This window comes from Cervus elaphus, chromosome 5 (genome assembly GCF_910594005.1).
Source record: "Cervus elaphus chromosome 5, mCerEla1.1, whole genome shotgun sequence".
Taxonomy (NCBI): domain Eukaryota; kingdom Metazoa; phylum Chordata; class Mammalia; order Artiodactyla; family Cervidae; genus Cervus; species Cervus elaphus.
The window spans coordinates 134,485,099-134,501,230 of record NC_057819.1 but is presented as its reverse complement, the minus strand read 5'-3'; the positions used below and the strand labels follow the sequence as shown (position 1 = coordinate 134,501,230).

The following is a 16,132-nucleotide window of genomic DNA, read 5'->3' as shown; positions in this document are numbered from 1 at the left end:
CTTTTTAATACAACATGTAGTAGAATATGTTGATAAATGTTAATGCAGTTGAACATTATGGGGTTTTATCAAAAGGGTAGAGAGTTTACGGATTTTTAGATCCTGAGTGCTGTGTTGACAACTGTCTTTCCTTAGCTATCAGACTATGAAGATAAAAAATTGATTCCTGTGGAAAGGTTCTTAAGAATAAAAGAGCATTTCTTAGTGACACACACTTGTTAGCCTTTGTGTCTTATTGTCAGAAATGCACATTTACTCAGTTCAGTTCAGTTGCTCAGTTGTGTTCAACTCTTTGTGACCCTGTGGACAGCAGCATACCAGGCTTTCCTGTCTGTCACCAAATCCCGGAGTTTGCTGAAGCTCATGTCCGTCAGTGGTCGGATGGTGATGCCATCCAACCATCTCATCTTCTGTCGTTCCCGTCTCCTCCCGCCCTCAATCTTTCCCAGCATCAGGGTCTTTTCTAATGAGTAAGTTCTTCGCATCAGGTGGCCAAAGTATTGGAGCTTCATCATCAGTCCTTCCAATGACTATTCAGGACTGATTTCCTTTAGGATCAACTGGTTTGATCTTGCAGTCCAAGGGTTCTCAAGAGTTTTCTTCAACGTATTTATTATCTTGTAGCATTTTTACTTTTCCTGTTGACATGGAGGCCTGAATTTTTTTCTGTACTTATTTCTTAAACTCATCTTTAAAAAACTAGAAAAGATGGTAGAAAGCATACGTAAGAGAAACATAGTTTGAAATTAATATCTGCAGTTTTATAAATACTTTAACTCCATTCCTATTCGTATACTGACTTTTGTAACATACAGCTTTGTATTTATGCTTCTTGAAGCCATTTTGATTACTTGCTGTCCACCTGGACACATGGATACCAACTTGGGAAGAAATCATATCACATAGCTTTTATAACATAATAAAACATTATTTGAACCTCATGTTAAAGATAGGTATGCATATTTAAAGAAAGCTGAGCACCAAAGCATTGATGCTTTTGAACTGTGATGTTGGAGAAGACTCTTGAGAGTCCCTTGGACTGCAAGGAGATCCAACCAGTCCATCCTAAAGGAAATCAGTCCTGAATATTCATTGGAAGGACTGATGTTGAAGCTGAAACTCTAGTACTTTGGCCACCTGATGCGAAGAGCTGACTCACTTGAAAGGACCCTGATGCTGGGAAAGATTGAAGGCAGGAGGAGAAGGGGACAACAGAGGATGAAATGGTTGGATGGCATCACCGACTCAATGGGCATGAGTTTGAGTAAATCCCCGGAGTTAGTGATGGACAGGGAGGCCTGGCGTGCTGCAGTCCATGGGGTCACAAAGAGTCAGACACAACTGAGTGACTGAACTGAATTGAACTGATGCATATTTATAATAATCATTTAAAATCTTTAAACTTTTTATATGTTGTCTTTTATAATAGATGTGTAATATTTTTACTATTTGGAGATCAGTTTTCAAAACTTTAGGAACAACAGTGTACGACTGGAACAATTTTGAATGTATTTGTTTCCATTAGTATTTTTTAATTTGATTAGGACATAATCATTAAAATTAGCGTTCCAACTTCCTGTATTTTTTCATAATTTACCTGTCTTAGTCAATTAATGTTATAAGCTGTGCTGTGACAGGCATCAGTTAATTAAAAGAAAAGTATGGTAGTAACTAGTTACTTCTTATCAGTTCTGAAATCCTTGCTTATTGTGTGGATAACAAACCTTTTTGTATGCATAGTCGAGCACTGACTGTGTGGTCAATGAGGATGAATTGAGAATTTGTGTGTCCCACAGTACTAGACGTGACTGAGCTTCAGAACCACACTTCCAAAGTCCTGTGATCTGGTGGGAAGATTATACCTGAATCATAGATGAATATTGGACCTAAGGGTTCGGGGTTGGAGTGGGAGAGGGGATTATCTTTAGTTGCTTTCAGTCATTTCTGTGATCTTGTCCACTTTAACTGCAAACTGATCTTCTAAATCTTTTCTGTAGGAAATTTTGGGAGCGGTTTATTGCCCTGTGTCATGAAAATAATAGCCTGCATGGAATCACTTTTGAACAGATCAAAGCTCAGCTAGAGGCTTTAGAACTAAAGAAGACGTACGTGTTGAATCCACTGGCACCTGAATTTATACCCCGGGCTCTGAGAGTACAGCACACAGCAAACACCAACAAACCGCAGCAGTCGCCCCCCAAGGTAAAGCCCTTTAGTGAAACTGAAGAGGTCAAAGCGAGAGCGCGCTGAGGCGTCAGAGCTGTTCTGAGCCTCAAGCTGCTTTAAGTATTGGGGTTGACGACCCGCAGTTTCTGCAAGGAGCTTGTCCAGTGTGGGCATGTAAGTGAAAATACGGTGTGTTGTTCAGCCATGCTACTTGATGGCATTATCATCCTCAAAACGTTTTCAAGGACCTGACTGGGTCCTTTGTTTAATGTAATCTCCCAGTCCTCTCTACTGATGGACGTACTTTAGCAAGACATGAATAAAACAAAGCAGCTTAAAAGACCGTCACACGCATTAAAACCATGCTTTCACAGCCTATTATTTTTACAAGAAATAATATTATTATAACAATATTTGTATAAAGGAAATAGTTCTCATCTCTTGTTGATGACCAGCTAGTTTCAAGTGATATTTGACACAGTGAGGAAATTGGCCAACTTCCTGAAGATAACTTGAGTTGTTTGTTGTTAAGTATTTGTTGTAAGAAATAGTCCAGGCACTGGGATTGGATGTGGGGGAATCAAGGCCATTTCTACTTTTGAACTATAGTTATTTTGGGCAGAAACAGCTGTTTATTTGCTAGATTGCCTGAAAAAAAAGAAATGCTTGCATTTACCATCTAGAAAAGAAAGCTATGAGAGTGGCCTGTTTAGTATTTACTCTGGTTGTTGGGGTGTATTTATAGTCATCAGCATGATATTAAACTTACTGACATGAATTGAGAGAGTATGCCAGTTTTTGGCTTCATTTTAAAAACGTGAAACATAAGGTGTAAGAAGTAATTACTGGTTTAATATCTTGAATCTTTTAGCTGAGTAGGTATTAAACTGAGATGAGAACTGATTTTCCTGTGTTAATATACTGTTGTCTGAGTTTAATAGAAATGGACCTGATGTGCAGTAATGCTTCAGTGATTTGGGATTACTAGGAGATTAAGCATTTTGCATAACTGAATCCTCTAGATTTCTAAAGTTTAAACTATGAACAAATTAATAATCAACTTATTTATCAAATAGCTAAGTTTCTTCTATGTGACAGCCATTACAGTGTGTGCTAGAGAAGCAAATTAGCTCCAGTCTTGTTGCGGTAGATGTTGGAGGGATGCTGGTCAGCGGAAGTACAGTCCGCAACTGTGGAAGTTTAAGGTGGTTTCCACTATGGAGATACTGCTTAGGAGAGCCCCAAGTGAATGGAGTGAGGGTAAGAGTGAGGAGGTGTGTCAGAAGCTTAGAGTAGAAGCTCCCTTGGGGCAGAAGTTTTTGCCTGTATTAGTTCCTGCTCCAGCCTCTGTGCCCAGAACAGCGTCTGGCTTATCATAGGTGCTTAGAAGATGAGTGAGTGATGCCCAGTAAGGAGCTTAGGCAAAAAGCAAGAGTCATGAGAGAGAGCGCACTCTCAGGGAGCCGCAAGTAGCTTAAAGTGTGTGAAGAGTGGGAACCCAGTTACAAACTCTTAGACTTTATTGTTTTTTATTTAAAATGTTACAAAGACATTATACCTTTTGCACATTCTTAAAATACCATAACTACAATAAACTCTTTTAATTGACCAGTGTTAGCATTAATCGATGTATGATAGATGTAGCTATATTTAAGCCATGATACTAGATGTGTACTGACCCTAAGCAAGATCCTGAAGTTTGCTTTTGTTTTTATCTTAAAGGTGAAGAAAATATGTATTGAATCCACTTGCTTTTCTAAAACTATAAGCTCCCTGAAGCCAAAAATCCTGGTCTGTGTACTCCTTATGGCCCCTAGCGCCTCGCCCCTCTCTGCACAGAGTGGGTGCTCAGTAAGGATCTGATAAGTAAATAAAGATTGTGATGCGTCCAGGAGAGTGCCATGTGGCTTTCTACTTTCAACAGGAAGATTGTGTAATTAAAGGCCACAGTAGCTGTTTTCCGAGTTTTTTCTTTTTAACTTTTTGGGAAATGTTCTTCATTGACCCAGTGGATGCCATCTGTTATTTTGCTGTCACTAACAGAGCGGTTCACTAAGTTGCTTGCACACCTGGCTGTTTAACGTCATTATTTGCTCACGTGTAACCATGGTGACTTTAGATAACTAAGGTGCAGTGAGCCAAAGGTTATTTTTGTCACCATCTCTCCCTGCACTCCCCAGTACTTTATTTTATTTCTGTTAAATTGTTTTGAGGATTGAATTTGTACTGGAATCATTTTTTTAAATATAGCTTTCTATTGTAGAAAATTTCAAATATATACATAAGTAGAATAGTATAAGGAAGTCCCGATCATTTGGCTTCATTTAACTATCAATTTATCTTTAATTTTGTTTCACCTACAGCCCAGTTCTCTCACTCTACTACCACCGCATATACACATTGGAGAATTTTGAAACAAATTTTGGATAATTTATTTCATATGCTAGAATCTTTTGATGAAGGGGAATTTACTTCATTGCAATAAAAATGCTATTTCTGAAAACATGACATTAAGCCATGTTATTTCCCCCCTAAGTTTCCTTAATGTTTAACCTTTAATACAATTCTGTGCATAAGAAATGTTAAAGTTTAGTGTTGTTAATGTTGGGCTAAGACTTAAAGTCACAGCAAGATGTAATGTAGATAAAGTCATCCAGGGCTGGGTGATGCTTGAACATGCTCTGGGACCTGCTTCCTCAGGACCATGTTTGGCAGCAAAGCATGCCTCTAGCTGTTTATCAATCAAGCAGCTTTCTTCTCCTCACTGAGATGTCGGTCCTGTGGTTTAGTGAAGGTGCAAAATATTACAGACACGAGGAGCAGCGGGCAGTCCTAGCTAAGCTTTCGTTGGCTCACTGTCTCCCGGCATCATGTATTTATTGGAAAGCATCTGTTTCATAGGTGCCTGCAGAGTGCGTATGGAGGACGTGATTTGCCTGTATTCTGTCTGCTTACTCCTAGGCTCCATGCTGGAGCAGTGTTGAGAAGCTGCTAAAATGGAAAGGGTTCATTTGTACCCCTCTGAAAGGTATTCAGAGGATAGATAGTATTCAGAAATGGATCTTTTGAGAAGACTGTAGCATTGTTTTCTGGATTGTAGTCTGTGGGTCATTCCTCACTGTTTCCACTGGTGGTGTGTCTTAGTCTTACATTAGCCTCAGCCTAGCCAGGGTGAACATGTCGTGGGCCCTCACAGACATTTGTTGAATGAATAAACAGAAAGTGATGAAAGAACGAGTGAATAAAAAATAATTGATTGAAGGAATAAATGGTTGAGTTAAAAAAAAATCCTCAAAAAATAGATGATGTGGACTGCATTTACTTATGAGCTTTCTACCAAAGGTATGCGTACTTTCTGAGATTTATTGGCAAAAGTTTGGAATTATCATCATGGAATGACTTTTACAGTTAGTCCCAGCTTACTGCTGCATCATTGTTTTGTTCGCATGTTACCAAACAGTGTGTATTTTGCATAGACCACGCACACTTACTGCCCTGCCATTGCACACTAGGTCTAAATACACTGGATGAGTTTTCCTGCACTGAACCACGTTGAACCGCAATGAACCATACCGGTGCTGGTTGCGCTTGAAGATAGTATACTGTCTTTTAATGTGAGAGTCCCCAGGTTGCTTTTTTCCCTCATTTATTCAGCAATATTCATTGGGCCAGGAGATGTTGTAGGTTCAGGGAACCATTAGGACATAAACAGATGAAGCCCCAGATCGTTAGGTCCTTTCATACTTGACATGCGTCGTCTCCATCAACAGAGTCATCACAACAGCACTGAGATGTGGATGTTATCTTTCCAAGTTTCTTTTTCACTCGGGTGATGAACGTAGCACCCACAGTGCTGAGGTATATTGTCTCCTGTAGACTGTGATTACTCTCTGTATTGGTTTCCTATTGCTGCTGTAACAAGTTAGCACACACTAAGTGACTTCAAACAGTACACATCTACTATCTCATGTTTCTTTGAGTCAGATGTCCAGGCTGTTTTGGTTGGTCTCTTGGCTCTGCGTCTCAGGAGGCCAGGATCAAGGTGTTGGTCAGCTGGGCTCTTATCTCGGGTCATGCAGGCTGTTGGCAGAACCCAGTCTTTGTGGCTGTAAGGACTGGGGTTCCAGTCTCCTTGCTGGCTGTCACCTGGGAGCCGTTTTTAGCCTCTGCTGACTTCTCTCCAGTTCCCCCCGTGGCCCCACGTCTCAGAGCTGTCAGCGGTGCATGCAACCTTCTGTCTCTTGGCATCTCTGGCTTCCCCTTCTGCCACATCCCTTGCTGCCTTTTCTACTGTATCTCTGACTCCAGCTGGAGAGATTGCTCTGGTTTTAGGGCTCATGTGATTAGATTGGATCCACCCAGATAATCCAGGATAATCTTCCTGTATTGTCTTTAGTTAGATCTGCAGAGTCCCCTTTGCCCCATAACATGTGGCCAGGGATTGGGGTGGACATGTCTCTGGGGGGGGGGCTGTTCTGCCTCCGACACTGACTACACTGCTGTGTTTTCTCCACGTGCTACACAGTTGCCCCTGGTTGATGGGTTTACCGGCTAAGAAATCCGAACAGTTTGTTAACCTCTTGGACTGACGTTATCTCTGTGCCACTGGCTGTCCTTTCTTCTGCTGAGCGTCTGCCTGCGGCTGCTCCTGTTATCAATTCTAACTGCTTGTGCTTCTCATCTTCCTGCTGTTCTGCTGTCTCTGCCGAGCGCTCCTTCTTACTTTCTCTCCTTTCTTCTGCCTGCTTTTCTTTTCACTTCTCTCTTCCTCAGAAGCTCCTTTTTTTTTTAATAGCTAATGACAGTCACTGTGAACCTTCTCTGGTTAATGAACCAACTATGATTCTTCCTGGACTGTTTTTTTTTAACTTTTTAAGAGTTAGAGCTGAGCTGCCCTTGCATACCCATCTCTAACCAGCTGGATGATCCGGGTATTTAAAGTGCTGACTGATAGGGAGATAAATGAGGCATCACTGACCTTTGCTCTGGTCAAGAATGAACTTTTCTTCTTGCTGCAGACATTACCCCTACTTGAGTTTTCAGGTGTAATGCACGAAACAAAAAATTCGTGTGGCTGAAGGGTGAGTTGTGTAGTGTGCTCACTTGTGCTATACGGTGGCTTAGTGTCTTCAGTTCAGCCCATGAAAAGAGAAAAAAAAATGTTTTAAAGTCTAGACATGCACAGCCATTGTTTCTTCAAATGTCACTTCTGCCCCAGAGTCATTTTTAATGCCACTGTATGAATCTGCCATTGCTTATTTTAATAAATTTTCTATTGGTGGACATTTAGATCCCTACAAGTGTGATTACTGTGTTAAAGTGTATGTACATTTCTGGTGCTTTTGACGTTCACTGCCACATTGCATTCTAGAAAATTTGTACATTATCTTAAGCAGATTATAACTGTGTATTTTCCTGTTCACTCAGTAAATTTTACAGTGTAAGACCACATGAATCATACTCAAAATATCGTACACCCAAAGCATGTTTACGTCCATGTCATTATTTTAAAGGTTCTTATCTTCAAGAGTTGAAGACTGATATGTTTCCCTTGAAAAGAGCTTTTACATCATCATCTAATTCATAGAGAATTGATAGAGAAGCTGCAAAGGAATAGAATTTAAGTATCAGTCATGTTGGTGAATATTTCTTTTAACATAAAAATTCATTTAAAAAGAAAAAGGAATTTTAAGTATTAAATTGAGTATTTAATTAATTAATTAATACTTAAGTATTAATTTGAATTGAGGAAACTTGAGGCCTAGCACCATGACTTAGTGTTTAAAACAGAAACTCAGCTCAGAGGCATCTAATGGTTATTAATTACAGACTCACAATATTTAAATTCTAATTGTTGTTATATACATTTCATTTGCATGGGACTAGGAAAATGGTTATTGTTCTTTCATATTAGGTATGTTTAAATTATTATTTGTGTTTTTCTATAAAGGGGAAAAGCCTCCATCATACCCAGAATGATCATTTCCAGAATGATGGAATTGGTAAGTGGAAGAATTAGTCCTATGAAAACTTGTTTTTGTGATGCAAGACATTTATCCCAGATTTCATGGGGAGAGGGACACACACACAGACACTTTGGAACTCAGCCAGCTTTATTCAACACAACTGTTCTTGTGAATGCTCTGATGTGTCGTTTCTGTCAAGGGGTGGTTTTATGGGCACCAGTGTACATAATATAGAAATTGTGAGGATGAACATTTAAGCCTCCTGTGCAGTATAAGGTTTTGGATATAATATTGATATATCATTGATATCTTACAAGTGTTTGTTTATACATTTTAAGATAAAGTTTATTTGATTCAAAATATTGCAGAATTATGCTTTTAAAACAATATTGCTTAACCATTTTGTATGTGACTGTGTAACAGTTGCAGGTCAGAACTTTATTCTGAAGAATTGTGTATGTGTTCTACTCTTAGAAGAATGTTTACTGTATATGCATGTTTATGTGTTGTATGTATGGTTGTCCCTCTTGAAAGCCACATCTCCAGCTCCCTGCAAGACATTTAAAATTATGCTAGTTTATAAAAGGGCTTCCCTGATAGATCAGTTGGTAAAGAATCCACCTGCAATGCAGGAGACCCCGGTTGGATTCCTGGGTCTGGAAGATCCGCTGGAGAAGGGTTAGGCTATCCACTCCAGTGTTCTTGGGCTTCCCTTGTGGGGAAGTTTATAAAAGGGATACATTGTACCTCTCAAGTCAAATAATTTCAGTGAATGTGGTAAAATGATTATTTTTTTTAATATGCTTTACTCTTCCACACTGATAACTCTTTGATTATAAGATACCTTATGGCAAACCTGGGAAATGTATTTTGCTGTGGGATGACTTTAATTATTTTTGTCTATGTGAATATGTAGAGCTATTATGTCCTTTTTCTATTTGTTTTTCAGTTCAGCCCAATCCCTCTGTGCTTATTGGCAATCCTATCAGAGCATATACTCCTCCACCTCCTCTTGGACCTCACCCAAATTTGGGGAAATCTCCAAGCCCTGTTCAAAGAATCGATCCTCACACTGGGACGAGTATTCTTTATGTACCTGCTGTCTATGGAGGGAATGTCGTTATGTCCGTGCCTTTACCTGTAAGTAGCTGTTTAAGATACTCTCTGTCGAATGAGATAAAATAGGCTTCACTAAATTACTACCCAAATAGTGTCCTACCAGTCTTTTTTTTCGGCTCTTCAATGCCTGTAAACTTCTTTAAAAACAGCCCTTATGACCCCAAAAATGTGAATTGTTGCATACAGATTGTTATTGGATTGTCAGTGGCTGTCAAGAAATCTGTAGATTGGATGTTTTGAGAAGCCTTTGTATTGTTTTAAATATTTTTACTGGGAAAAGTTGGGCTAAAAGTTAACAAGAGCTAGTAAATTGGACTCTTGTTTTGTAAAGTGATGTTTTTATTTTATCTTTTGCTTTTTCATTCTTATATAATTTACTAACGCTTCCTAAGAAGGAGACAGAAAGGCGTAGAGTAGCCTAGCTCCCTTGGATCTAAACATATCTGAGGAATTCCACGCCTTCCTTCTGAAATCCTGCCTCTACTTAAAAACATTATTAAATCATTTCTAAGACTGCCTAGATTTTTAGAGGGCTTCCATCTTATGTAAAACTCATTTTTATTTTCTTTAAGATTTTTGAATATTTTGGTAAGTGAAAAATTTACTGTTATACAAATATTTCCAAATCAGGAGTTTTTAGCCTGGAAAATATTTCTTTCATTTAAGACAAGTACTACAATTTCAGATAGAGATGATCATTGTCAAGTATCTTGGACACCCCTGTCCACATGCCCAAAATGCAAAAATGCATATCTGCTGACATTTTTTCAGCCATATTGGTCATGATAGTTCACAATCACGGCAGCCAGTGAGGATAACTGTCAATAAGAAGTATCTCATTTATGTCAACTCCCCATAGACTTTCAATTTTAGCTGAGTTGTTTCTTCCCAGACAGCCTGGCAACATTATACATCATCTGCTTTAAATAGTAAGTCGCTTAGGATCTAGATTTCATTTCACTAGGTCACAGAGGCTTTTATTATATAAGATTTCTAAGAGTCTGCATTTAACAGTTATATTAAAATAATAGAGATGGTAGCTCAGATGTAATTGTATTTATTCCTTATACATTAATATGCAGCAATTATATATTTAGACACACCTAAAGAAATTTTCTGTTTCTTTAGTTTAATTAATCAGAAGCATTAGGCAAGAATTACTGGAGTGGGCTGCCATTTCCTTCTCCAGGGGATCTTCCCAACCCAGGGATCGAACCCGGGTCTTCTGCATTGCAGACAGACGCTTTACCATCTGAGCCACCAGGGAAGTCCCTCGATATTCGAAAATTTGAAAGAAATTTTCTGTTTCTGTAGTTTAATTAATCAGAAGCATTAGTTAAATTAGTGACCTGTTTGAATTTTGCTGACAGTAAATGAACCTTAAATGATGTGATTATTCATATAAAAGAGTAGTAATACATATTTTTTTGAGTTGAGACTCTTTAGACTGAATTCTTTCTTAAAGTTTTTCCCTGTTCTTTTATTCAAGTTTATTAAACCATATATATATACAGTTATGACTTTAAAAAGCAATTTTCATGGTAACCTGTTACATATGTACATTCATATTGAAGGAAGATGATTCAAGTCTATAAAATGATTTGATGCCTCAAAAAATGATTGTTAATACCTATTTTAAGTTGTTGATTTCTTCCTAACCTAGTGTGTACAGGAAATGATCAATTTTCCCTTCCACACTAAAGATTCAAAGAGCCAATTAAGATATAACCATCATTCTACCAATTGTTACTACCAGCATTCATTTTGTAGTTATTCAGTTTAGTAGAATTAACATCTCTGTGTGTTTGCTCTTTCCTAATTGATAGCACTGTAGCAGTTTGACTGCCACAGTGTCCTTAAAGCAATTATTCTGTTTCTTGTAATAACCTAGGTGCCGTGGACAGGATACCAGGGCCGGTTTGCGGTCGATCCTCGCATCATCACGCACCAGGCCGCCGTGGCCTACAACATGAACCTCCTGCAGACGCACGGACGTGGGTCCCCCGTCCCTTACGGCCTCGGGCACCACGCCCCCGCCAGCCTGGGGCAGCCGCAGAGTCAGCACCCGGAGAAGGAGCCGCACGAGCAGAGTCGAAACGGTGAGCTGCTTTGCTGTTCTCACGCTCGTAAGTGGATGACATGCCAAGTGGTATCACCATGTAAAGTTCCTCCAGCTGGATGATTGTTAACTCGTTCATAGAAGACCTCTTTGAGAAAGAATCCGATGTAAAAACCCTGGGTCCTCTCTCCAGAAGACACAGATAAGTGCACAGATATACATAATTTGCATGCAGCCTGTCACTTATGATTGATACTATCCATTTCCTGAAAAAATGTTAGTATTTAGATTATTTTAAATGAGAATCATTTAAAACTGAGACAGCAAGCCCTCTCCCGTTAAACATTTTTGTTGATGCAAAATATTTGTGTAGCATACTAAACATGAATGCTACTCTGGCAATAATTGATTTAAAGTAGTTATTTCTTTTGCAAATCCTAGTCTCTTGTCTACTAGAATTTATAAATAAGGAAAAATTACCCTCTATATTTTTTACAGTCTAGTTTATTGGGGTATAATTTATACATGGTGAAGTTCAGCCTTTTAAAATGTAGTTTGATGTGTCTTGACGCATACAGAGAGGTGTTCACCACCACCAGTATCGAGCTTCAGAGTTTTTACATTACCCTAGAGACACCCTCATATTCCCTTGCAGTCAGTCTCCTCCTCCAGCTCCTCTGGCGCCTGCTCCTCTGGCTTACGTCCGTGTACTTTTGTCTTTAGTCTGTCATGTAGATTAAGTCATAGTGTCTGGGCTCGTTCACTTAGCTTATTTTAAACTTTCGAGATTAATTTGTGTTGTCTGTATCAGCTGTTTGTTCCTTTCTGCTGTTGATTAGTCGTCCCTTGCATGGATGTACTACACTGTCTTTATCCATTAATTGTTTTTATCTGTCCTTAATTATTTCTGATTTTTGGCTGTCATGGGTAAAGCTGCTATGAACATGTGTCAAACATATTTTCGTTTCTCTTGGGTAAATACCCAGGACTGAGCTGTTATGTTGGCACTTCTGTTAACTTTGTAAGAAACTGCCGTACTGTTTTCCAAAGTGACCAAAACCATTTTTAATTTCTACTGTGAGTGAGATTTTTAGTTGCTCCGTAGCTTTCATTAGTTCTTGGTGCCATCAGCCTTTTAAGTTTTCCCCTTGCTCATGGATATCTGATAATATCCACTTACTGTATTGTTTTGCATGTTCCTGGTGACCAATGATGCTGAGTATCTTTTCGTTGGGTTTGTTTGTTATGTATACATCTTTGATGCAGTGTCTATTCGTATCTTTTGTCCACTTTTTTATGGCTTGTCTTACTAAGTTATGAATTCTTTATACATTCTGGATAAAAATCTTTAATTAGATGTGCATTTTGAAAATATTTTCTTCTAGGTTGTCTCTTGCCTTTTAATTTTCTTAACAGTATCTTTCAAAGAATAGAAGTTTTCATTTTTGATGAAGTCCAGTTTATTTATTTTTCTTCTATGTGTCATGCTTTTGGCATAATATCTTAAGTTTTTTTGCCTTCTGTGTTTTTTTCTAGAAGTTTAATAGTTTCAGCTTTTATATTAGGGTCTCCTTTGAGTTAACTTTTATATATGGTATGAGGTAAGAATTGAAAATTTTCTTTATGATCATTTTGTTTTGTTTTTGCATATATGTATGCTCAGTTGTTCTAATACCATTTTTGTTATTTATTTATTTTTAATTAATTTACTTTAATTGGGGGCTAATCACTTTACAATATTGTAGTGGTTTCTGCCATACATTCACATGAATCCACCATGGGTGTACATGTGTTCCCCATCCTGAACCCCCCTCCCACCTCCCTCCCCATCCCATCCCTCTGGGTCATCCCAGTGCACCAGCCCTGAGCACCCTGTCTCATGCATCGAACTTGGACTGGCGATCTGTTTCACAAATGATAATATACATGTTTCAATGCTATTCTCTCAAATCATCCCACCCTCGCCTTCTCCCACAGAGTCCAAAAGTCTGTTCTTTACATCTGTGTCTCTTTTGCTGTCTTGTATATAGGGTCATTGTTACCATCTTTCTAAATTCCATATATATGCCTTAATATACTGTATTGGTGTTTTTCTTTCTGACTTACTTCACTCTGTATGATAGGCTCCAGCTTCATCCACCTCATTAGAACTGATTCAAATGCATTATTTTTAATAACTGAGTAATATTCGATTGTGTATATGTACCACAGCTTTCTTATCCATTCATCTGCTGATGGACATCTAGGTTGCTTCCATGTCCTGGCTGTTGTAAAAGGCTAACACCATTTTTTGAAAACAGCCTCCTTTCCTCTGTTAAAATCACCTGGTGCCTCTGTGAACATCGTTTGCCACGTGTGTGAAGGCCGTGTTGTTTTCTGCTGGTGCGTGTGCTTATTTTTGCCTAGCATGCTGTCTTGAGCACGGTAGCTTTATGAAAATTGTGAAATCAGGTAGTATGAGTCCTCCAACTTTATTCTTCTTTTTCAGAAGATTCTATTCCAGGTCCTTTGCATTTTCACCTACATTTTAGAATCAGCTTGTCAGTTTCTACAAAAAAGCCTGCTGGGATTTTGATTAGAATTGTGCTGAATCTGTGGGTCAGTTTTGGGGGAGAACTGACATCTTAATATTTAATTTTCTGATATATGAACAGAGTGTCCCTTCTTTAAGGTCTTCACTTTCTGCCTTAAACATTTTTTTTTCAAACTACAAGTCTTGCACGTATTTTGTTAAGGTTGAAGGCCTAGGTTGATATAGGTATCTCCCCAGTAGTGCATCCCACAGAATCCCAGTATTATATTTTTATTTCATTCAGTCCAGTACACTTTCTGATTTCTCTTAAAATTAGACCCATGGATTATTTACAAAGGTGAATTTAGGTGAGTTATTAGAGATTTTCTAAGTATTTTTCTCTTACTGCTTTCTAGTTTTAATTCAGTTGTGATAAGGGAACACACTTTGCATGACTTGAATCCTTTGAACTTATTGAGATTTGTTTTACGGCTCAGGATGTGGTCTGTCTTTCTCATGCTCCATGCACATTGAATAAGAGTGGAGCACTCCAGTGGCTGCAGGTCGGGTTGCTTGATAGGACTGTTCAGGTCTGCTTTGTCTTTGCTGATTTTCTGTCTACCTTTTAAAAAATGAATATTGAGAAAGGAATATTGAATTCTCCAAATATCATTGGTGTTTATCTATTTTTCCTTTGACTTTTGCTTGATGATTTTTGAAGTTTCTGATGTTAGGTACATAAACATTTAGGATTATAACTCTTGGACATAAGTTTAAGCAAACTCAGGGAGATAGTGAAGGACAGGAAAGCCTGGCGTGCCACAGTTCATGGGGTCGCAAAGAGTCAGACACGACTTAGTGACTGAACAACAACAACTCTTGATTAAGTAGCTCATTTTTCATTATGGAATGAACTTCTTTATCTCTGATGATATTCTTTGCTCTGTGCTCTACTTTGTTGAACTTCAGTGCAGACACTTCACCTTTCTTTTGGCAAGTGATAGCACAGTATTTGTTTTAACTTCTATTTTTAATCTGTTTTGTCTTTATACTTAAACTGTATTTCTTTTAGTTTACAAAAAATCTAATGTGACAATCTCTGCCATTTAGTTGGGAGGTCTAGAACATTTATACTTGATGTGATTATTGATAGAGTTATTTTATCATCTTCCTATCTGTTTCAAATTTGTCCAGTCTGGTTTCGTTCCCTTTTTCCTTTGATTCTGCCTTCTTTTGAATTAGATGCATATTTTTTATGCTTCCATTTTATCTCCTTTGCTGGATTATTAGCTGTAGCTCTTTTTATTATTTTAGTATTTGCTTTAAGGTTAATAGCATTCATCTTTAATTTACCACAGTTTACTTTCCATTTTATGTTTTATCACTTCAGGTATCAGGTATAGCAAAAGAACATTACAATATTTCAGTTTTTCCTCTTCTGGCCTTTAAGTGTTGTTATCATGCATTTTACTGTTACCTATGTTATAAGCCCCAAACATTGTTATTATTTTCATTGAAATAGCCAAGTATCTTTTTAAAGTGTTTTAAATAATAAGACAAATAACCTTTTGTATCTCCATGTAGTTAGTATTTCTGATAGTCTTGATATTCATGTTTCTATTTGAATAAGTTTTCTTCTGCCTGAAGGACTTCTTTTAACACACCTTGTACTACGAGCCTGTTGGTGATGAATTCTTTCAGCATTTATATGTCTGAAAATTTTTTATTTCACTAGCAATTTTGAAAGATTTTTTACAGGGTATAGAATCTTGGTTGATAGTCTTTATCTTTTAGTTTTCTTGCTTACATTGTTTCCAGTGAGAAATCTGATGTCATCTTTATCTTTGTTTTTCTGTATATAACATGTCTTTTTTTCTCTAGCAACTTTTAAGAGTTTCTTTTTATACTAGTTTTAGTAGTTTGATTATGATAATATTCCTTGGAGTAGTTTTATTCATGCTTCTTGGGTTTGGGGTTTGTTGAGCTTCTTGGATATGTGGGTTTACAGTTTTCATCAAATAAGGAAACCTTTGACTTCTATTTTGTTAGAATTTGTTTCTGCCTCACCTCTTTTTCTCTTCTGGAGTTTCAGCTACCCATTTCAGTTCAGTTCAGTCAATCAGTCGTGTCCGACTCTTTGCGACCCCATAGACTGCAGCACGCCAGGCCTCCCTGTCCATCACCAACTCCTGGAGTTTACTCCAACTCATGTCCATTGAGTCAGTGATGCCATCCAACCATGTCATCATCTGTCATCCCCTTCTTCAATCAATCCCAGTATCAGGGTCTTTTCAAATAAGTCAGCTCTTC

At 38.1% G+C, this 16,132-nt stretch overlaps 1 protein-coding gene and 1 non-coding gene across 8 annotated transcripts in view; one reads left to right on the top strand and one right to left on the bottom strand.

Annotated features, from left to right (window-relative positions):
• The window catches only part of HELZ (helicase with zinc finger), a 145,594-nt gene that overhangs the window by 101,166 nt on the left and 28,296 nt on the right, over positions 1-16,132 (top strand). For all 7 annotated transcript variants that reach the window (XM_043905773.1, XM_043905775.1, XM_043905771.1 and 4 more), the window contains 4 exons: positions 1,998-2,202; positions 8,117-8,168; positions 9,082-9,272; positions 11,143-11,350. In XM_043905773.1, the coding sequence (XP_043761708.1) occupies positions 1,998-2,202; positions 8,117-8,168; positions 9,082-9,272; positions 11,143-11,350 (656 nt within the window). The remainder of the gene's footprint in view (positions 1-1,997; positions 2,203-8,116; positions 8,169-9,081; positions 9,273-11,142; positions 11,351-16,132) is intronic.
• TRNAC-GCA lies at positions 10,447-10,518 on the bottom strand. Its single transcript has one exon. It is a non-coding gene; the product is annotated as a tRNA-Cys (tRNA).